Source organism: Bos javanicus, chromosome 19, assembly GCF_032452875.1.
Source record: "Bos javanicus breed banteng chromosome 19, ARS-OSU_banteng_1.0, whole genome shotgun sequence".
In the NCBI taxonomy this organism is placed as follows: Eukaryota; Metazoa; Chordata; class Mammalia; order Artiodactyla; family Bovidae; genus Bos; species Bos javanicus.
The window spans coordinates 21,925,927-21,948,742 of NC_083886.1; the positions used below are offsets into that span (position 1 = coordinate 21,925,927).

The 22,816-nt window shown below is 39.5% G+C and overlaps 1 protein-coding gene, 1 non-coding gene and 1 pseudogene across 2 annotated transcripts in view; 1 reads left to right on the forward strand and 2 right to left on the reverse strand.

Annotated features, from left to right (window-relative positions):
• Positions 1-1,082, reverse strand: part of NUFIP2 (nuclear FMR1 interacting protein 2) — a 28,047-nt gene extending 26,965 nt beyond the window's left edge. Inside the window, exon 1 of the mRNA XM_061390584.1 lies at positions 703-1,082. Coding sequence (XP_061246568.1) covers positions 703-985 — 283 coding nt within the window. The 5' untranslated portion in view covers positions 986-1,082. The remainder of the gene's footprint in view (positions 1-702) is intronic.
• Positions 1,083-6,895: 5,813 nt separating this feature from the next.
• On the forward strand, positions 6,896-7,834 carry LOC133231574 (small ribosomal subunit protein eS1-like; annotated as a pseudogene).
• Positions 7,835-12,320: 4,486 nt separating this feature from the next.
• Positions 12,321-12,427, reverse strand: LOC133233094 (U6 spliceosomal RNA). The gene has a single exon (XR_009731575.1). It is a non-coding gene; the product is annotated as a U6 spliceosomal RNA (small nuclear RNA).
• Positions 12,428-22,816: the final 10,389 nt, after the last annotated feature.

A 22,816-nucleotide genomic window follows, 5' to 3' on the forward strand; every position in this document is an offset into this window, starting at 1 on the left:
GAGGAGAGAACATTCCAGCCGCGCCGGCTCTGGGGGGAGCGGGCCCGGGGCGCCGGCCTCGGAGTGAGCCGCAGGGACAAACTGAGAGGTCCGGTGCCCGAAACGAGCGTCTAGGGGTGGAAATGACCCGAGAGATGAGGGGTCCCAACCGCCCCCCCAGACGGGGAACCCCAAGGCCACAGGTGGGCTTGGGGCGGCGGGTGAGGGAGGACACTTCCTCAACTCTGCCCCGCTACCCGCTCCCCGCCGCCTGCAAAAGGGTCTCGCGACGCCACCCGAGTCGGAATTCGCTAGGCCTTCCTGAGTTACACCCCGAAGCATTTCGGGGGGCTGGGTTCGCCCCCAACTCAGGGCCCCCAAATTAGGGTCCCTCGTGGGCCGCAGGAAGGTAAACGAGAGAGGAATATAAAGGCTAGACTTCCAGGGCCGACCCTCCGGGTTTCCCTCCAGCCCGGGCGGGGGCCGGGAAGGTCACACTGGCCTGGTTGGGCCTCTCCCATGCTGAGGAGAAGAGGGCGCTGCAAACCTTGAGGCCCAGCCCGAGCTTTCGGAGAATGAGAGGGGGCTTCCCCACACCCGCAGGACACCGGCACACAAGCGCACACACCCCGACCCCTTCCGCGCTTTTCCGATCCAGCCCCACCCCCATCTCCCGCACCCCCCACCCCATCCCCCTTCCCCCACTCGTCCTCCCTCCCGGACCTGTTTTCTTCTTCGGCGTTTCCTGGTGCTGCTGGAGGGCGTGTTTCTGCTCATGTTTCAGCGGCTTTGGCTGGGCCTTGGGGCTGCCCTCGGCTCCATGCTGCAGGTATTGGTGAGGCTGCTGGTGATGGTGGTGGTGATGGTGGTTGTGGCTGTGGTTGTAGAAATAATAATGGTGATGGTGGTGCGGCTGCTGCTGCTGCTGCTGCTGCTGGGGGTGATGGTGCGGATGGTGGTGGCTGTGATGGTGCTGAGACTGTGGCTGGCCGGGCTTCTCCTCCATTGAAAGCGGCTGGGACTCTCTGGCTGAGGCTGCGGGCTGCTGCACCGTCAGGATCTGAGACTGCTTCTCAGGGCTCACTCAGTATATCTGAGCGCGTCTCGCCAGCGCACTGGTTAACAGAGCGATTCTGCGAGATTGGCAGCTGCATCCCAGCAATCAGGAGCCACGCTGCGCCTCTGGCCCCGCCCCTAGCCCAAATCCTCTTTCCTTCCCCCTTCGCCACAGCCTCCTGGCCAACGCCACTTACCCTATGCAACCTCACAGGGCCGGGCCTTCAACGTCAGCACTATGGCTCTCTCTTGTGTCGCTTTCTCTCCTTCACCGCGCAGTCTGCGAACAGCACTTTCTACACTCCTCGCCAGCAAGCTAGCTCATGTCGAGGGTAGCAGATTCCACTGGCGATTCCGCTGGCTCTGGGAGGCATCTGTTGGTTTTGCAGCTCTTAGAATCTATTGGCTTTCTTTTTTTTTTTTTTTTTCCTAAATCCTTTTCCGGGTAACCAGAGGGGAAGCTCAATTCCCTTAACCCTGAGACCACTAAAGGGGCAAATCAAAAAGAAGAAATAAATACATTTTTAAGAATACAAGAGCTTCACAATCCAGTAGATCATTTTGTATTCTGGATTCATTTTGCTTTGTATTCATATGCTAATCTCTTCCTTTCCACGAAGGGATTATAGGATTCCACAATGGGGTATCTGTGTAATTTTCTAAAAGGGCACAAAGGGTTTAAATCATTGTTTCTTTGTAGTTGGAGGCAAGGGAGAGCGGGAGGAATGAAAATCTAGAAATCTACACAGAAGCAGTTGTTTGGTTGTTGTTTTTTTTTAACTCTGCAGGTGAGGTCAACGGTGAATTCAAGAAAGGTTTTAGGATGCGAAGTTTCAAGAGAGAGGAAAAGAGTACTTTAGAAGTTAAGTTTTAAAAAATGTTTTGCATATATGGAAAATATTGGAATGTAAAGAAATACTCTATTGCGTTGTGAAACATTGGTTTAACTTATCCGGTGTTATCACATTACAGCCTGATTTTTAAAAGTAAATGTTTAGTCAAGAGAGTGGTTACTCAGGAAGGAGGAAAGGGTTGTGATGGGGGCAGGAGGGTGCACTCTGATAGTCTTTATTTCTTGACCTAGATAGTGATTACAGATATATTTGCTGTATAATTATTTCTTACTGAATATGTATGCATCGGTGTGAGTCCCTCAGTCATGTTGGACTGTTTGCAGTCCATACCCCATGGACTCTAGCCCACCAGGCTCCTCTGTCCATGGAATTCTCCAGACAAGAATATGAGAATTGGTAGCTAAATTCCCTTCTCCAGGGTATCTTCCTGACCCAGGGTCTCCTGCATTACAGGCAAATTCTTTACCGTCTGAGTCACCAGGGAAGCCCATGAATGTTACATTATACATTTTTTCTCAGTCTGTGTTATATTGGGGGCATTTTTTAAAATTTACCATAAAATACACAAGATTTACCATTTTACTCATTTTTCACTATGCAGCCCAGTGTTGCTAAGGACGCTCACATTTTATGCATCCATCACCACTGTCCATTTCCAGAACTTTTCATCATCAGAAACTGAAACCCTATACACATTAAACAATAACTCCCCATTCCTCCCCTGCCCCGTGCCCTGATAACAATTATTTTATTTTCTTTTTCTATGATACTTTGTATAAGTGGAATCATACAGTATTTGTCCTTTTGTTTGGCTTATTTCACATAACATAATGTCTTCAAGGTTCATCTATGTTGTGGTGTGTATCAGAATTTCCTTCCTTTTTAACACTGAATAATATTCCATTGTATGCATATGCCACATTTTGTTTTTCCATTCATTCAGCAATGAACATGTGGATCGCTTCCTCACCGTATATCTTAACAATTTTTTAGATGTGGCTTGAATTCCTACAGCAGGATCATGTTAAAGGAACAAAGAAGCTTAAAAGAAAAAAGTTGTACTTTGCAATTAATGAATATCAGCACAAAAGAATAATTAAAAGATAAAACTCTTTTTCCAAGAGCAAATGTCACTGAATTCAGACAACCATGTCCAGATCTTGACTTGATCTTTATAGTGAGGATTGTGTTGCCTTGCTAAATTTTAAAGAAAGACCCCTTTGGGTAAAAGGGGTATATATTTACCCAATTTTGAGAGCTAAAATCCTAATAACGTCGTGACAAATAAGTCCTTGCTGTTGAATAGTATTGTACCACTTTCCCATCTATTAAAGAAATAAAAGTGTTTATGGAATTTAGGATTATGTTGACAGGGCTTTATATTCTTTTGCTGATTTGGACATTTGGTTGAAAATCAAGAATCCTTGAGTCATAATTTCTCTTAATACATTTTCTGCATTATAGTTGCAGGCAAACCAAGAGCACTCTTTCTGAGCTTCTAGCTTTTCACATCTTTGGCCTGCCTTGGTGTCTTCACACACATTTATATGAAGTTTAGGAAACTAAGCCTTGCTCTCATATGCTCTAGTTACTATGAATGTTGCTGTAGTAGTATGCAATAGTATGGAGAAAGACTTGTGATATAATGTAAGAAAAAAATGCAGAGTACTAAATTCTATGTACAGTAAGATCATAACCTTATAAAAACATGAATCTTTGTTTACTTATTTGTTTACTTTGGCCACACTGCACAGCTCATAGGAATTAAGTATGGAACAACAACAGTAGAATGTAACTTTTCTTCCTGCTGATTTTTCTAAAATAGTTTTATGTAAAACATATTTTAAGATTTGCCATGTATTTGAAAAATATAATCCCATAATACCAAACTTCCTTGAAAAGAGAATAGTTGGGTCTACTTCAGTTCAGTTCAGTTGCTCAGTCGTGTCCAACTCTTTGCGACCCCATGAACCACAGCACGCCAGGCCTCCCAGTCCATCACCAACTCCCGGAGTTCACCCAACCTCATGTCCATTCGGACACGACTGAAGTGACTTAGCAGCAGTATGTCCATTGAGTCGGTGATGCCATCCAACCATCTCATCCTCTGTCGTCCCCTTCTCCTCCTGCCCTCAATCTTTCCCAGCATCAGGGTCTTTTCAGTTGAGTCAGCCAAAGTATTTGAGTTTCAGCTTCAACATCAGTCCTTCCAATGAACACCCAGGACTGATCTCCTTACTTCAAGTATATTTTTATATTTTAAATAAAATCTGCATCAAGGGAAAAAAAAACACATTAAGGAAATGTAGTATAAGTCTGAAGAAATTTTGGGTGCTATTTTTTTTTTCTTCTATTTTCCAAATGTGCTGTTATATAGTCACTACTTTTCATAATAACATTATTTTTAAAAATTAAAATAAGGGACTTCCCTTATTTGATTCCTGGTCAGGGAACTGAGATCCCACATGCTGCATGCTGAGGCCAAAAAAGTAATTAAAATAATAAAAAATGGAATCTACACAATCTAAAATTCATTTTACGCCGTATTTTACCCACAGTCAGTGTAGGAAGTTGTAATGGAGAAACAGGCGGTTCCTATATAAGGTAGGCTAATGTTTTAACTATCACCGTGTTCATAACACCTATGGAGCATTTATGATGTGTCAGGAACTGAACTATTTTACCTTTGTTTTCATGTGCAATTCCTTGAGGTAGATATTAAGCCCATTTCTACAGATGGGGCATACGAGACCTGAAGAAGTTAAAAGAGACTTGCTTATAATTTAAAAGCTACCAAGTTTATGTTGGAGCCTGAAGCAGATTCCAGGTCAGATGGATAGAAAGAATTTTTAACACTATCAAGTGTGGTATACATTTCTAAAATTGTAGTAACCTCTGAAAAACATTCAAGCTATATCATAACCCCCATGAAGGTAGTATCTGGTTATCAACAGAGGCAGGGGCCTCCAAGGCCCTGGAGGGGCCCTAGAAATGATCTCTTGAAAGAGCTACGTATTTTACTTTGTAAAAATTTTTTAAAGTAATATCATTTTGTATTTTTTCCTTAATAAGGGCCCTCCCCAAAACCTGGATTCACCCCTGTTAATAGTGATTTTTAACAATCATTTGGGAATCTGACTCAGTGGTGGTATAACTTCAATAGGTACTTTAAAAGGTTATAGTCATGTTTTATAACAACGTGGAAAAATGCTATAACTCAAGGGCAAAAATCAAGATAATAAACTATATGTATACATTATGATTGCATGTAAAATGTGAATTCAAGGACTGAGGGAACTTGAAAGCAATAAAACCTTTTTATTCATTTGTTCATTCGCAAATATATATTAGGTACTTTTTATGTACCTGGTCTTATGCTTTTTGTTATTTGGGTTTTTTTTTTTTTAATTCATTTCTCTTATTGATAGAGGTTTGGAACTTGGGTAAATATGTTTACGACACTGTCTTAATTGTCAGATGAAAGCCATTTTTCACATACCTTTATTCTTAACCTTTGTCTACTATGACCACTTAAGAGATACAGAGATATTTGAATCTTCGAACCTCTGAATTCTCAAAATTTGGAGAATGGGCAAAGTGACCTCCAAGTTCGTCCCACTCTTAACATTTCATAATCATTATCACTGCTCTTTATTTCCAGATTACCCCTTTATTTCATTATAATGGACTATTCAGCAGCAAGAAATGTAGCTGATAAAAATCTAGTTTTTCCAACTGTAACAATTGATTATAACTTTACAGAAATTGTAATCAGAAACAGAATTATGTAGTTTTATATAAATGGAAATTGGTTCTCTGATGATAGTTCCAATTTCAAACAAGGCAAATCACTGGTAACATCCACTGTTTTATTTCAGCAGGGAAAGAATTTTATTCATGTATATTTCCTTTAGATCTCAATATATTTGCCTTGAGACACTAACTTCAAAAAATTTTCAAAGGAGTTGAACAGAGGTATGGGTAAATTAGGTTAGTCTTTTAATAACTGGGATATGACGACTTTTCTAAATATGAAAGTTTTTTAAAATGACTTTTTTTTTTAATGAAAAATAAGGGGGAAAGTTTGAGGGAGAAACTATAGCAGAAAGGTATGAGTGTAAATTTTGTAGCCAGACAGAACTAGAATGGAATCTAGAATGGAAACTGCTTAGCTTTGTGATCCTGTGTGAGCAAATTATTTTTCCTCTCTAAGCCTTAGTTTACTTTTCTGAAAATGAAAGTAATATTAATGCCTACCTCACAAGTTATAATGAAAGTCAAATTAGATAATGTAAATAAATTTGTTGAATAAAGTGTTTATAATGTTAGTTCAGTTCAGTTCAGTAGCTCAGTCGTGTCCGACTCTTTGCGACCCCATCAATCACAGCACACCAGGCCTCCCTGTCCATCACAAACTCCCGGAGTTGACTCAAACTCACATCCATCGAGTCAGTGATGCCATCCAGCCATCTCATCCTCTGTCGTCCCCTTCTCCTCCTGCCCCCAATCCCTCCCAGCATCAGAGTCTTTTCCAATGAGTCAGCTCTTCGCATGAGGTGGCCAAAGTACTGGAGTTTCAGCTTTAGCATCATTCCCTCCAAAGAAGTCCCAGGGCTGATCTCCTTCAGAATGGACTGGTTGGATCTCCTTGCAGTCCAAGGGACTCTCAAGAGTCTTCTCCAACACCACAGTTCAAAAGCATCCATTCTTCAGCGCTCAGCCTTCTTCACAGTCCAACTCTCACATCCATACATGACCACAGGAAAAACCATAGCCTTGACTAGACAGACCTTTGTTGGCAAAGTAATGTCTCTGCTTGTGGTACTAAATATTAATATTACTTATACTAAGTTATTAAATATTAGATATATAAAGTTAAACTTTCAGATATATTTCATTAAGGAAACAGTTTTAGAAAAATCAATTAGCAAGTTAACCAAGAATAGAATGTTTTCCCAATCTTTAAAAGAATAAACAAATAGGTCTTTTGGCTCTTGGAGAGCACCATGGCAGGGGGCAAAAACAAGTGCCTTCTGAAAAGTGGCAAAAAGGTTGCCAAGACGAAAGTGATTAATCCATTCTCTAGGAAAAATTGGTATGATGTGAAAGTAGCAGCTATGTTCAATATATGAAATACTGAATAAACAGTCAGGAGAACTCAAGGAATCAAAATTGCATCTGACGGCCTCAGGGTCATGTTTTAAAAGTGAGCTTTGCTAATCTGCAGAATAATGGAGTTTCATGTAGAAAATCCAAGCTAAGTGCTGAGACCGTTTAGGGCAAAAACTGCCAATCAGCTTCCATGGTATGGATCGTAGCCATGATAAACTGTGTTCCAAAATGTTCCAAAAGTGGCAGGCCATGATTGAATCTCATGTTGATATCAAGACTACCAATGGTTATTTGCTTCATCTATTCTGTTGTGGTTTTACTAAAAACCACAATAGTCAGATTTGGAAGCCCTCTTGTGTTAAGGAAGCACCAACAAGTTCACCAAATCCGGAAGAAGATGGTTGGAATCATGACCTGAGAAGTGCAGACAAATAACTTGAAAAAAGTTGTCAATAAATTGATTCCAGATAGCATTGAGAAAGATATAGAAAAAGCCTTGCCAATCATTTTATCCTCTCTATGATTACTTGTTAGAAAAGTAAAAATCCTAAGAAGCAAACATTTGAATTGGGTGAACTGATGGAGCTTCATAATAAAGGTAGTTTGTGGATGAGTTGAATGCTAAAGTTGAATGAGATGATAGATAGGAGCCATTAGTTCAAGAATCTGTTCAAAATTCAGATATTTAATGGTGACAAAAAGTCTTATTTGTGATGTTTAAAAAAATAGAATAGGCAACTGTTGTCAACTAAAATCAATAGTGCAATCAGTAACAGTCCTTTCTGAGTAGCAGGTTCAAAGTTAACTTTCACTTTCTTCTTCTTTGCTTCTGTTTTTTTTTTTTCAAAAAGTTGGACTTTGAACATTTATTCCTTTTGTTAAAAAAGAGTATTTTTTTTTAAATGAATTAAACATCTGTCTGCCCTGTGAACATTAACTTTAAAAAAAGACCAGGGAATTATTTCATATGCCATTTTGGATTCTTTTCTAGTCTCCAGTAGACAAAATAAATTCAGTATGAATGAATCAATACATATTTAGTTATCAGTGTGTATACTTAGTTTTTTGGAGTCCATAGTTAGATGCATCCAGAAGTTGGATAAAATGTCACTCCCTGAGAATAAAACTAGTAAGACTCAACATAAACTGGATGAAATTAACCACTAATAGGGAATCTAGTCAGTGTGATTAGACTGCCGAAGAAACTATTAAAATAGTATATCCATGAAAACTACTATTGTAGTTGTTAGTTTTATTTCCCTTCTTATTGTCTTTTAGTATTTTTAAATTAGTACTTCAAAAGTTATATGTTTGGTGTTATGTTATTTATTGCTGGGTTACAACTTACCCCAAACCTTAGTGCCTTAAAACAGCAAACATTTATTATCTCACAGCTTCTGAGGGTCAGGAATTTGGGTGCTACTTAGTTGGGTGCCTCTGGCTCAAGGTCTCATGAGATTGCTGGGAGCATCTGCTTCCAAGGTCACTCATGTGGTTGATGGTAGGATTCAGTTCCTTGTGAGATATTGGCCGAAGACCTCAGTTCCTCACTGGTCGTTAGCCAGAGGCCTCTCTATAGGGCAGCCCACAACATAGCAATTGTCTCTCCTCAGAGTGAGCAATAGAACAAGAGGGAGCTCTCAAGATGAAGCCGTAGTCTTTTTGTAACCTAATCTCAGATGTGACATCCCTTCTGCTGCATTCTATTTAGTAGAAGTGAGTGCACACCTACACACAAGGGGAGGAGATCACAGGAGGGCGTGAATACTGTACTTTCATTAAAGAGATCATTGAAGGCCATCTCAGAGCCTGCCTACCGCAGGTATAAAACCATTCATTAAACTTCCTCTGCTTGCTCTGATGTCATCACCTAGCTGTAATTCCAAATGTAATCTCACCTTATATGTCACTTATTTGTAAGCAGAGACAGTACACTGAATAACACACAGAAGTTCCTCATCATTTATTAAATTAGTAAATATTTTTAAACACTTGAATTTTGTCACCTGCTGGCCTTGTGAGTTTGGTAAGTGTGATTCAGTCTTCCTAATGCTGATAAGTATTAATATCTAAACCTAAATTTGTGGCCAGGCCCAGGACTGTAGTCCTGCCTTGAGAGGGCCCACCTGAGCTATCAGGAGGCCTCCTTCTCCAATAGGAATGACAATATAAAACACCTACATGGGGGCTTCCCTGGTGGTCCAGCGGCTATGACTCCATGCTCCTAATGCAGGGGGTCAGTGTTCAGTCCCTGACCAGGGAACTAGATCCCACAATGCCACAACTATGAATTCACATGCCCTAATTAAAGATCCCGCATGCCGCAACGAAGACATGGCACAGCTAAATAAATATTAAAAACAAACAAACGAAGAAAAATGCCTACATGGCCAGGCAAGTTAACTTGGGTTAAGTAACTTGGCTGTAAGCAAACTTGTATGTAAGAAACATTTCTCCTTGGGGACTTCCTGGTGGTCCAGTGGTTAAGACTCTGTGCTCCCAATGCAGGGAACACAGGTTCAATCCCTGATTGGGGAACTAGATCCCACATGCTGCAGCTAAGACCCAGTGCAGCCAAATAAAAAAAAAGCATTTCTCCCAACATGGCATTGAATTCTACAGTGATAACTCTATTAAAGCATGTATCTATTTATTTTAAGAACTGGGTAGCTTAATTTTTAGATCTAATATCTGCATTCAACTTATGAAAGGATAATCTGATACATGTTCTCAAAATCTTTTTATATAAGGTAATTTTTACTCTTTTACTATGTAAGGTAATATTCACAGTTTCTAGTAATTGGAATATAGACACAGCTTTTTGAGGGCCATCATTCAGCCCATGGTGGGGCTGTTGTCTGTAAAAAAATTTTTAAATAATAGTAAAATTGACTAAATATCAGTCTACTTTTTGTTATCACCCTGTGCACACAATTTTAAACAATGTCAGTGATAAAATACTACCTGTGGGGGCAGACCATTTCCAACAGCTTCCCCCACCTCAGTGTACCCATACTGCCCATATTGTAGTATGAGCTCTTCAGCTTGCTTTAACTTTTCAGGGGCAAATTCTGCAAAAAAACAATTTGGTGATTTATCAATAGCAAACCATGTCCCCACATCTTGATATGACTCCTCATCTGTCAGAAATCGACTAAAGTAAATGTTGACTTAAGTAAATTTACCCAAGGAAAATTTCTCTAAAGACACTTTCTAGACTCAAAGTGCCATACCACCTTTCCCATGTATTTCCTGTATTTGTTTGTTTCTTTCACAGCACTTGCCACCCATTGTGGCTATTTTATTTGCAGGTTAATTTTTCCCATCTTCCTTACTTATTTGTAAAATCTAAGACTTTTATGTCTTGTTCTCTGAGTTATCCCCAAAACCCAGCACAGAACCTGGCACATGGTAAATGTTCAATATATGTGTATTTTCATTGCATTCCCAGCTCGTGTACTTCCCATAAAGCACATTGGCTCAATGTTGGACAACTCTTCTTTCTTCATCTCCTGTCCATTACTCAAAATGAAATAGCCACTTATTGTTTAGGACTGGCGACATAGAAAATTATTTATCTCTATAATTCAGAAACAGCTGCAGTGTCATGGATCTTAGCAGAATTGTTTCTACTGCTCCAAACTCCATCATGAACATGATTAGTAATGTTTTATTTTGAAAATTCACAGAGATATCATAAGACCAAATCACAAAGTAAAATATAAATATGGCATTCACATTCTGAAGGGGACCTAAGCATTTTGCCCAGGCATGACACTAGAAATAACAAGACTGTAGTGTGCACCTCAAACTTAGCAAGTTCCAAATATAAATCATCAGTTTCCTTTCCAAACCACGCATATGTGAGTGCTAAGTCGCTTCAGTCATGTCCGACTCTTTGTGACCCTATGGACTGTAGTCTGCCAGGCTCCTCTGTCCATGAGATTCTCCAGGCAAGAATATTGGAGTGGGTTGCCATGTCCTCCTCCAGGGGATCTTCCCGACCCAGCGATCAAACCTGCATCTCCTATGGCTCCTGCATTGCAGGCTGATCCTTTACTGCTGAGCCACTGGGGAAGCCTCTCCAAACCACATGCTCCTCTTAACTGCCCTCAACATTTCTTTTAGTGGCATAGCTCTACACCTGGCTAATTCTCCAGGCTCAATCTCTAGCTCTCCTTTCTTCTCCCTTTACTCTTTCTTCCTAGGAGAGCTTACCCATCTCCAAGCCTAAAATCTTATCCCTACAGTGTTATTTCTAAAATATGTCCCTAATCCTCTCCTCTGTGCTCCAGACTCTCAGCTGCCTACTGTTCTATCTTAGAAACATCACAGGCATTTCAAATTTATCACATGTGCCTGCATGCTAAGTCACTTCAGTTGTGTCCAGCTCTTTGCGACCCCATGGACTGTAGCCTGCCAGGCTCCTCTGTCCATGGGATTCTCCAGGCAAGAATACTGGAGTGGGTTGCCATGCCCTTCTCCAGGGGATCATCCCATATCTTTATCCATTCATCTGTCTGTAGTCATTTAGGTTGCTTCCGTGTCTCGACTAAGTGCAGCTATGAACATTGGGTTGCATGTACCTTTTCGAATTAGAGTTTTCTCCAGATATATACCCAAGAGTAGGACTGCAGGATCATATCTCCAGCATTTCTTGGTGGACGTCTTAATGATGGCCGTTTTGACTGATGTGAGGTGGTACCTCTTTGAAGTTTTGATTTACATTTCTCTAATAATTAACAATGTTGAACATCTTTTCATGTTTACAATCTGTGTGTCTTCTTTAGAGAAATGTCCATCTTTTTTTTTTTTTAGTTGTATGAACTGTTTGTGTATTTTGGAAATTAAACCTTGTTGGTCACATAATTTGCAAATATTTTCTCTCAGTCCATAGGTTGTCTTTTCATTTTGTTTATTGTTTCCTTTTCTGTGCAAAAGCTTGTAAGTTTAATTAGGTACCATTTGTTTATTTTTGCTTTTATTTCTATTGCCTTAGGAGACTGACCTAAGAAAATATTGGTATATGTCTGAATATTTTGTCTATGTTCTTCTCTTCTAGGAGTTTCATGATACCATGTCTTATATTTAAGTCTTTAAGCAATTTTGAGTTTATTTTTACATATGGTGTGAGGGAGTGTTCAATTTCATTGTTTTACATGTGACTATCCAGCTTTCCCAACATTACTAGCTGAAGAGACTGTCATTTTTCTATGTATATTCTTGCCTTCTTTGTTGAAGATTAATTGACTGTAGGCATGTGGGTTTATTTCTGGGCTCTCTATTCTGTTCCATTGATCCATATGTCTGTTTTTGTGCCAATACCACACTGTTTTGTTTTGGTTTTTTGTTATCCTTGCATAGGGACCATGCTAATCTTCTCTGTATTATTCCAATTTTAGTATATGTGCTGCCAAAGCAAGCACAATACCACCCTGTTTTGATTTCTGTAGCTTTGTAGTATTGTCTGAAGTCTGGGTGGGTTATGCCTCCAGCTTCATTCTTTTTCCTCAGGATAACTTTGGCAATTGTGGATCTTTACAGTTCACGGGGTCGCAAAGAGTTGGACACAACTGAGCGACTGAACTGATGCTTTTATATAAATTCTAGGATTATTTGTTCTAGTTCTGTGAAAAATGTCATGGGTAATTTGATAGGGATTGAATTAAATCTGTAGATTGCTTTGGGTAGTATGTCCATTTTAACATATTAATTCTTCCAATCCAAGAGCATAGGATATCTTTCCACTTGTTTGAATCATCTTTAATTTTCTTTATCAATGTTTTGTGGTTCTGAGCATATAAGTATTTCATCTTCTTGGTCAGGTTTATTGGTAAGGTTTTTTTTTTTTTTGGATGCAATTTTAAAAGAGATTATTTTTGTACTTTTCCTTTCTGATATTTCATTGTGAGTATAAAGAAATGCAGCCTTCCTAACACCATACACAAAGATAAACTCAAAATGGATTAAAGATCTAAATGTAAGACCAGAAACTATAAAACTCTTAGAGGAACATAGGCAGAACACTCAATGACATAAATCAAAGCAAGATCCTCTATGACCCACCTCCAACAGTAATGGAAATAAAAACAAAAGTAAACAAGTGGGACCTGAATAAACTTAAAAGCTTTTGCACGGCAAAGGAAACTATAAGCAAGGTGAAAAGACAATCCTCAGAATGGGAGAAAATAATAGCAAATGAAACAACTGACAAAGGACTAATTTCCAAAATATACAAGCAGCTCTTACAACTCAATACCAGGAAAACAAACAACTCAATCAAAAAGTGAGAAAAAGACCTAAACAGACATTTCTCCAAAGACATACAGATGGCTAACAAACACATCAACAGATGCTTAACATCACTCATTATTAGAAACATGAAAATCAAAACTACAATGAGATATTGCCTCACACCTTTCAGAATGGCCATCATCAAAAAGTCTACAAACAATAAATGCTGGAGAGGGTGTGGAGAAAAGGGAATGTAAATTAATACAGCCACTATGGAAGATAGTATGCTGCTGCTGCTAAGTCACTTCAGTCCAACTCTGTGCGACCCCATAGACAGCAGCCCACCAGGCTTCCCCGTCCCTGGGATTCTCCAGGCAAGAACACTGGAGTGAGTTGCCATTTCCTTCTCCAATGCGTGAAAGTGAAGTCGCTCAGTCGTGTCCGACTCTGTTCGACCCCATGGACTGCCGCCTACCAGGCTCCTCTGTCCATGGGATTTTCCAGGCAAGAGTACTGGAGTGGGGTGCCATTAGGAATAAAACCACCCACCATATGACCCAGAAATCCCACTCCTAGACATATACCCTGAGGAAACAAAAATTGAAAAAGATACATGTATCCCACTGTTCATTGCAGCACTATTTACAATACCTAAAACATGGAAGCAACCTAGATGTCCATCGACAGATGAATGGATAAAGAGGCTGTGGTACATATACACAATGGAATGTTACTCAGCTATAAGAAGGAATGCATTTGAGTCGGTTCTAATGAGGTGGATGAACCTAGAGCCTATTATACAGAGTGAAGTAAGTCAGAAAGAGGAAGATAAATATCATATTCTAACACATATATACAGAATCTAGAAAAATGGTACTGAAGAATTTATTTACAGGATAGCAGTGGAGAACAGACACAGAGAATAGACTTATGGACTTGGGGAGAAGGGAAGAGAGGGTGAGATGTACGGAGAGAGTGACATGGAAACTTACTATATGTAAAATAGATAGCCCACAGGAATTTGCTGTATGGCTCAGGAAACTCAAACAGGGGCTCTGTATCAACCTAGACGGGTGGGATGGGGAAGGAGATGGGAGGGAGGTTCAAAAGGGAGGGGATACATGTATACCTATGGCTGATTCATGTTGAAGTTTGACAGAAAACAACCAAATTCTGTAAAGCAATTATCCTTCCATTAAAAAATAAATAAATTAAAAAAAAGAAATGCAGCCAATTTCTGTATAATCTTGTGTCCTGCTACCTGGCTGAATTCGTTTATACATTCTAGTAGTTTTTGTGTGGAGTCTTTAGTGGTGCTCCCTCCTCATCAGCCTTTTGGAAGAGTTTGAGAAGGATCAGTTAAAGTTATTCGATAGAATTCCCTAGTGAAACCATCTGGTCATAGCCTTTTGTTTTTGCAAGGAGTTTTAAAATTACAGATTCTATTTCACTTCTAGTGATTGGTCTGTTCAAATATCTATTTCTTCATGATTCAGTTTTGGTGGCCTGTATGTTTCTAGAAACGTGTCCATTTCTTATAAGTTGTCCAATTCTTTGGTTTATAATTGCTCATCTCCTCTCCTACTCTTATTTGCATTTATTGTATCCTATGTAGTTTCTTCATAGCACTTTATCCCAATTAATATATTTTGATTGGTCTTCTCTACTAGATTTGAGGCAACGTGCGGGCAGGAACAGTGTCTTGTTCACTAAGGTATATCTAGCCCCTAGTGTAGTGTCTGGCACACAGCAGGTGATTAATCAGTTGCTGACTAAATTAAGGTACCTCATTCTGTCTTGGTCTATGTGTTACAAGTATGATGCATTCGCACAACGTTGCTTAGGAGGGAAAAATTCTTATTCCTCCATTTCATGTCCATTATTAAAATAAAAAAAAAAAGTCACTTGTCTGACACTAATGACATAGCCATTTATCTCCATAGTGCCAAAACAGCTGCAGTGTCATGGACCTTAATATAGACAATATTTTTTCCCACGATTAGGGAAATTTAATACTGAATCTTACAGGAGTTTCATAAAGAAATTGAGTCATAAAATACAGAAAGGATTCATAGTAGGAAGGGGTAGAACCTGAAAAGTTTAGCCCGGAGGCAGTAAGATATTTTCTTTAAGCTTCAGAAACCACCATACAGATGTTTCTTTTTGTGCTCTTCCAAGTCATCTCACAAAGATAGACAACATCTGCTGCCTGTGCTGGCCAGAAGTACAAAAGTTGTTTATTAAGGCATGATTCACCCACCCAGAAGCCTTCATTTCCGTGAAGAGGAGAAACAAACTAATTTCACATTAACCAGGCATAGTTATTTGACCTAACGGAAAAATGGGTCCACATTTAACACCCTCTTGGATCTTACATGACATGACAGCGTGCAAAGCAGTGCAGCTGTACTTCAGAACTGCTTTGCATGCCTGGGCTTCCCAGCAACCAGACCTCATTTGTTATGCCCCCAGCAGATACTCTTCAGGCTAGCTTGAAAGTGCTCAAAGCTATAATAGCATTCAAACAACAAAAAGTCCTCAGATTTCCTTAGTTTCTATCTTTGAAGAGTTCAAAGAGCTTCCACATTTATTTTTTTCTGGTACTTTTCCCTGTCATGCTATGATGTAAGAAGATCTGAGATTAGAGAACCTGGAGTTCAGATAGTTTATTCAAAGCCACAGTGAAATTACATACCACAGTCAGACTCCATTCCCCCGACCTCTCTAGACCATGTAGTTTCCCAAGGGGTTTAAGACCCTTTATGAAAAAATTCAAAACTACATATAATTATCAGTCTTGAACATTTTTTTCTAACCCTCTTAACACAGAGGAAAAAATATTACTTTGTGGTTTTTAAATAAAAATGTCTTTGTGAGGACAGACTTCTAAATTGCCTCATTCTAAATTCACATAGAAAAGATCAAAGGAATAAAAATAGAGGGAAAACCTTCCGTATGCCAGAAACTTGGAGGACTGTCTTCTAGTTAGAATATAGAAGGGCTCAATTAGGAGGAATGGTCAGTTCAATATTCCACTTCTGTAAAATATATTATCACCCCAATAGAATTCCATGAACAACCCCTTACTCAAGGTTGAAGGCTAGATGAAAGCAAATGGAGAGCAAGGCAGTGCATATACTCAGATCTGCTTCAGTCTCTGACAGAACCCTCAGCAATTCCTACTTAAATATTAACCAAAGCTGGACGCATATAGACCTCTCCATGTTAAGATGAGCAAATGGAAAAAACCCATAGGACTACGAAAATATGCTTCAGCTCAAAGGATGAGGTCTCCCTGAAAAATCAGAACAAAGGTGGAGTTCAAAACAACAAAAATGTAAGCATTTATGTTCCCTGGTGATATATCCCAGTACCCAAATTAGTGTCTAGCATAGAATAGTTCTTGAGTAAATTGACTGAATACATTAGAAGTCTCAGAAGGAGGAAACAGAATAGGAACAGAAGTAATAATTAAGTAATTTTCCTAAGACTTAAACCTGCTGGGAAAATGAATGTAATAAAATCAACACCTAGACCAGCCAGGTGACATTTTAAAATATTTCTGGGGTAAAGAAAAAAGCCTTCAAGAATTCAGGCTGGGGAAGGAGGAGGGAATTTGGGAGGGAGCAGATTATCTCCAAAGGTACTAAATTCAAACTGGCCTCAGAATTGTGCACTCTAAGACTCAAATCAATAAAGCACATCCAACAGAATTCTGAAGGTAAATGTTTATAATTTTAGAATTCTACACTCAGCAAAGTTGTTATAAAGTTGTGAAGGCCTCTTAAATAAATGTGTGTGTGTGTGTGTGTGTGTGTGTGCGTGCACGCGCGCGCTCAGTCATGCCAACTCTTTCCTATCCCGTGGACTGTAGCCCGCCAGGCTCCTCTGTCCCTGGGATTTTTCCCAGCAAAAATACCAGAGCGGGTTGCCATTTCCTCCTCCAGGGGATCTTCCTGACTCAGGGATCAAACCTGTGTCTCTGATGTCTCCTGCACTTGCAGGAGGATTCTTTACCACTGAGTCATCTGGGAATATGTACTAAGATACAAAGTGCTCAAAAATGACACTACCCAGTTAACTGCTCTGAAAGAAAAAACTTCTCAAACATGTACTACTGAATGAGAAGTCAGAATAAGGAAGAAGAGGGACTTTCCTGGCAGTCCAGTGGTTAAGACTCCGTGTTTCCAATGCAGGGGTTGTGGCTTCCATCCTGGGTCAGGGAACTAAGATCTCATATTCCATGTGGTGCAGCCAAAAAAAAAAAAAAAAAAGAATAAGGAGGAAGAGAGAGTCAGAGCATAAAAACTTCTGCATAAAAGAACTTTATTTAAATATCTAAAATAACTCTCAAAAGAGAAAGTACATAATGTAGGAAAGAAATTTCTTTTTCCAAGAGGGATCAGTTCAGTTCAGTTCAGTTCAGTCACTCAGTCATGTCTGACTCTTTGCAACCCCATGAATTGCAACATGCCAGGCCTCCCTGTCCATCACCAACTCCGGGAGTTCACTCAAACTCATGTCCATCGAGTTGGTGATGCCATCCAGCCATCTCATCCTCTGTCATCCCCTTCTCCTCCTGGCCCCAGTCCCTCCCAGCATCAGAGCCTTTGCCAATGAGTCAACTCTTCACATAAGGTGGCCAAAGTACTGGAGTTTCAGCTTTAGCATCATTCCTTCCAAAGAACATCCAGGGCTGATCTCCTTCAGAATGGACTGGTTGGATCTCCTTGCAGTCCAAGGGACTCTCAAGAGTCTTCTCCAACACCACAGTTCAAAAGCATCCATTCTTCGGCTCTCAGCTTTCTTCACAGTCCAACTCTCTCATCCATACCTGACTACTGAAAAAGCCATAGCCTTGACTAGACGGACCTTTGTTGACAAAGTAATGTCTCTGCTTTTGAATATGCTATCTAGGTTGGTCATAACTTTCCTTCCAAGGAGTAAGCGTCTTTTAATTTCATGGCTGCAGTCACCATCTGCAGTGATTTTGGAGCCCAGAAAAAGTCTGACACTGTTTCCACTGTTTCCCCATCTGTTTCCCATGAAGTGATGGGACCGGATGCCATGATCTTCATTTTCTGAATGTTGAGCTTTAAGCCAACTTTTTCACTCTCCACTTTCACCTTCATCAAGAGGCTTTTGAGTTCCTCTTCACTTTCTGCCATAAGGGTGGTGTCATATACATATCTGAGGTTATTGATATTTCTCCCGGCAATCTTGATTCCAGCTTGTGCTTCTTCCAGCCCACCGTTTCTCATGATGTACTCTGCATAGAAGTTAAATAAGCAGGGTGACAATATACAGCCTTGACATACTCCTTTTCCTATTTGGAACCAGTCTGTTGCTCCATGTCCAGTTCTAACTATTGCTCCCTGACCTGCATATAGGTTTCTCAAGAGGCAGGTCAGGTGGTCTGGTATTCCCATCTCTTTCAGAATTTTCCACAGTTTATTGTGATCCACACAGTTCAAAGGCTTTGGCATAGTCAATAAAGCAGAAATAGATGTTTTTCTGGAACTCTCTTGCTTTTTCCATGATCCAGTGGATGTTGGCAATTTGATCTCTGGTTTCTCTGCCTTTTCTAAAACCAGCTTGAACATCTGGAAGTTCACGGTTCACGTACTGCTGAAGCCTGGCTTGCAGAATTTTGAGCATTACTTTACTAGCATGTGAGATGAGTGCAACTGTGCAGTAGTTTGAGCATTCTTTGGCATTGCTTTTCTTTGGGATTGGAATGAAAATTGACCTTTTCCAGTCCTGTGGCCACTGCTGAGTTTTCCAAATTTGCTGGCATATTGAGTGCAGCACTTTCACAGCATCATCTTTCAGGATTTGGGATAGCTCAACTGGAATTCCATCACCTCCACTAGCTTTGTTCGTAGTGATGCTTTCTAAGGCCCACTTGACTTCACATTCCAGGATGTCTGGCTCTGGGTGAGTGATCACACCATTGTGATTATCTGGGTGGTGAAGATCTTTTTGTACAGTTCTTCTGCATATTCTTGCCATCTTTTCTTAATATCTTCTGCTTCTGTTAGGTCCATACCATTTCTGTCCTCTATCGAGCCCATCTTTGCATGAAATGTTCCTTTGGTATCTCTGATTTTCTTGAAGAGATCTCTAGTCTTTCCCATTCTGTTGTTTTCCTCTATTTCTTTGCATTGATCCCTGAGGAAGGCTTTCTTATCTCTCCTTGCTATTCTTTGGAACTCTGCATTCAGATGCTTAGTCAAAAATGCCAAATTACATGAAAAAAACCAAGCCTGGAGGAGTGGAAGGGAGTGGAAGGTAAAAAAATGAAGGGAAATAAAAATGTGGTAAAAAATTGCGCTAAACACACCATCTTTATCAAGAGAAATAAAGAGATATTATTTCATTGTGATATTGAAAATAAGGTGTTTTTCTTTAATCTAGAGGTAAGCATTTTGAGAATAAAAACAGGATGTGTGACTTCCAAAGCATGACACAGAATTTCGAAAGCAAAGCATACATAGTCCATATAGTGAGAGACAAGAGAAACAAAAAAATCATTGCAGAATATGAAACAAATTAAGAAAATAAGATGACAGAAAGAATCTGAAACACCAGAGCATCTACCCAATCCATTCTTTACCAAAGTAGCATGTAATAAATGATATTTTCATTCATTCAGCTATTATTTCAATAATCTTATGGAGTATCATAAAGCCATTAAAATTAGGTTAGTAGAAGATAATGAAATGTTATATACAAAATATAATAAAAGGTCAAAAAATAAAATCAAAATTATTTCTATAGCAATTCCGATTTGATTTAAGACATGGAAAAGTACAGGCATTCATACAGCATAATGGTTGAGGTGATAGACTTTAGAATTGGATCTAGATGTGTGTCTCAAATTCACCATTTATTGACTAATGACCTTAGTCAAACAAATTAATACTCTCAGCCTCAATTTACCCATCTATAAAGTAAGAATAATAGTATCTTCTCATAAAACTATTGAAAGGGTTACAAGAGGAAAACTGTATAAAAGGAAATCAAGATATCTGACATAACCACTTAATAACTATTATATATTTGTGTGTATTATTTATATATAATATATATACACATAAATTATACATATATGTAAGTACACATATATGAAACATACATAACATGTTTGCAAATATGCATGTTATATCTATGTTTGCAAATATGCATGTTATATATATATATATGTGTGTGTCATGTATAACATACAATATAGCTGTGTGCCTATGCACACATACACATAGAAATAGGGCCACAAAGAACTATATCAAATTGTTAACAATGGTTATCTCTAAAATCAACAACTTTGTAAATCAAATATACTTCAATTAGAAAAAAAACTATGGTTATCTCTAGGTAGTGAAAGTGAAATTTTTAAAAAATGTCTTTATATTTGTTTCTCCTCCATGCTTTTTTGCATTTTCCAAAATGTCTACAAAGAATATGCTTGCTTTACAATCATAAAAAAGATTAATTAAAATTAAAATACATAGTAAAAAGTCTGTTGGATATCAATGTAAATAGAAAAATATAACTGTCCAAAAGCAATATCCATTCTTAAACACCTAAAAGGCACAAAATTATCTATAAATACAGAAGTGTCTTTCATATAGCTTGGGTTCAGTTTTAGCAAAACAAAACAAATGTCTTTTCCTCTAAATGGTGAATGCCTTGGAGTTACTCCAGAATAATATTGAATTATTCACATTGAATGGTGAATGCCTGGAGTGACTCCAAAATAATATGAAATCAAACTTTATTTCAGTAAGAACTTCTAAGCCTGAAACCCTACAAACTGAATCAGTTCTGGTGCATGTATCTGTTCCAAACATCAGTCTGCAAATTGAGAGAGACTAGGGCTTCCCAGTTGGTGTCAGTAGTAAAGAATCTCCCTGCTAATGCAGGAGACATAATAGATGCAGGTTTGATCCCTGGGTCGGGAAGATCCCCTGGAGGAGGCATGGCAGCCCACTTCTGTATTCTTGCCTAGAGAATCCCATGGACAGAGAAGTTCATAGGGTTGCAAAGAGTCGGACACCACAGGCAAATAAATAAATCAATCTTTTTTTTTTTTTAAAAAAAAAGGGAGTTGAGGGAGGAGATGTTTCAGGGTAGGTGAAGAGAGTCGTCAGACCTGACCTCTCAGATAAGTGACATTTCAGTCAGAAGATGAGCAAGAGTTAGGGAAAGAGTAGAGTATTCTAGGAAGGGAAAGTGGCATATGCAAATGCCATAAGGTAGAAAAAAGCTTGAAGCCTTAGGAGTAATTGCGAGATCAGTGCAGTCTCTTATGGAAAAGCATGTCTAGGCTGCACTTTTCCCCATTCCAGTGAGAACAGAGTACAATGCAATGAGACCATGCGCGGGTGGCAGCAGCTCAGGTCTCACTCGGGTCTATCACTTAGCCCCTTACGTCTGGACCTTGTTTCAGCATCTTCGAAATGAGAATTAATGGATTTCCTGCTTGAACCTCTTTGAAATTTATTGTATTTAATCCATAAAATACTTGCCATTTTTATGATGTTACAAGTGCACATCCTGAGGAAAAAGAGTAGAAGCTACCCACCTGTTTACGAAAGTGAAAAGAGAACTATATTCACTCGTTTGCAATTGTCATTCAATTCCAGAAGACTAATTACGATCATGAGATAGGTCATCTATTTTTGTGAAAGTAAACTGTTATTTGCAAGAAGGTGGTCTACTTGAAACTTTCTCAAGGGGAATCCAGTGACTTAGCCTAGAGTTTTATTGTGAAGTTTCTACATCTTCAAGTCTTTCACTCTATCAGATCGGATCAGATCAGTCACTCAGTCGTGTCCGACTCTTTGTGACCCCATGAATCGCAGTACATCAGGCCTCCCTGTCCATCACCAACTCCCGGAGTTCACTCAGAGTCATGTCCATCAAGTCGGTGATGCCATCCAGCCATCTCATCCTCTGTCGTCCCCTTCTCCCTCCCAGCATCAGAGTCTTTTCCAATGAGTCAACTCTTCGCATGAGGTGGCCAAAGTACTACAGTTTCAGCTTTAGCATCATTCCTTCCAAAGAAATCCCAGGGCTGATCTCCTTCAGAATGGACTGGTTGGATCTCCTTGCAGTCCAAGGGACTCTCAAGAGTCTTCTCCAACACCACAGTTCAAAAGCATCAGTTCTTCGGCGCTCAGCCTTCTTCACAGTCCAACTCTCACATCCATACATGACCACAGGAAAAACCATAGCCTTGACTAGATGAACCTTTGTTGGCAAAGTAATGTCTCTGCTTTTGAATATGCTATCTAGGTTGGTCATAACTTTCCTTCCAAGGAGTAAGCGTCTTTTAATTTCATGGCTACAGTCACCATCTGCAGTGATTTTGGAGTCCAGAAAAATAAAGTCTGATACTGTTTCCACTGTTTCCCCATCTATTTCCCATGAAGTGATGGGACCGGATGCCATGATCTTCGTTTTCTGAATGTTGAGCTTTAAGCCAACTTTTTCACTCTCCACTTTCACCTTCATCAAGAGGCTTTTGAGTTCCTCTTCACTTTCTGCCATAAGGGTGGTGTCATATGCATATCTGAGGT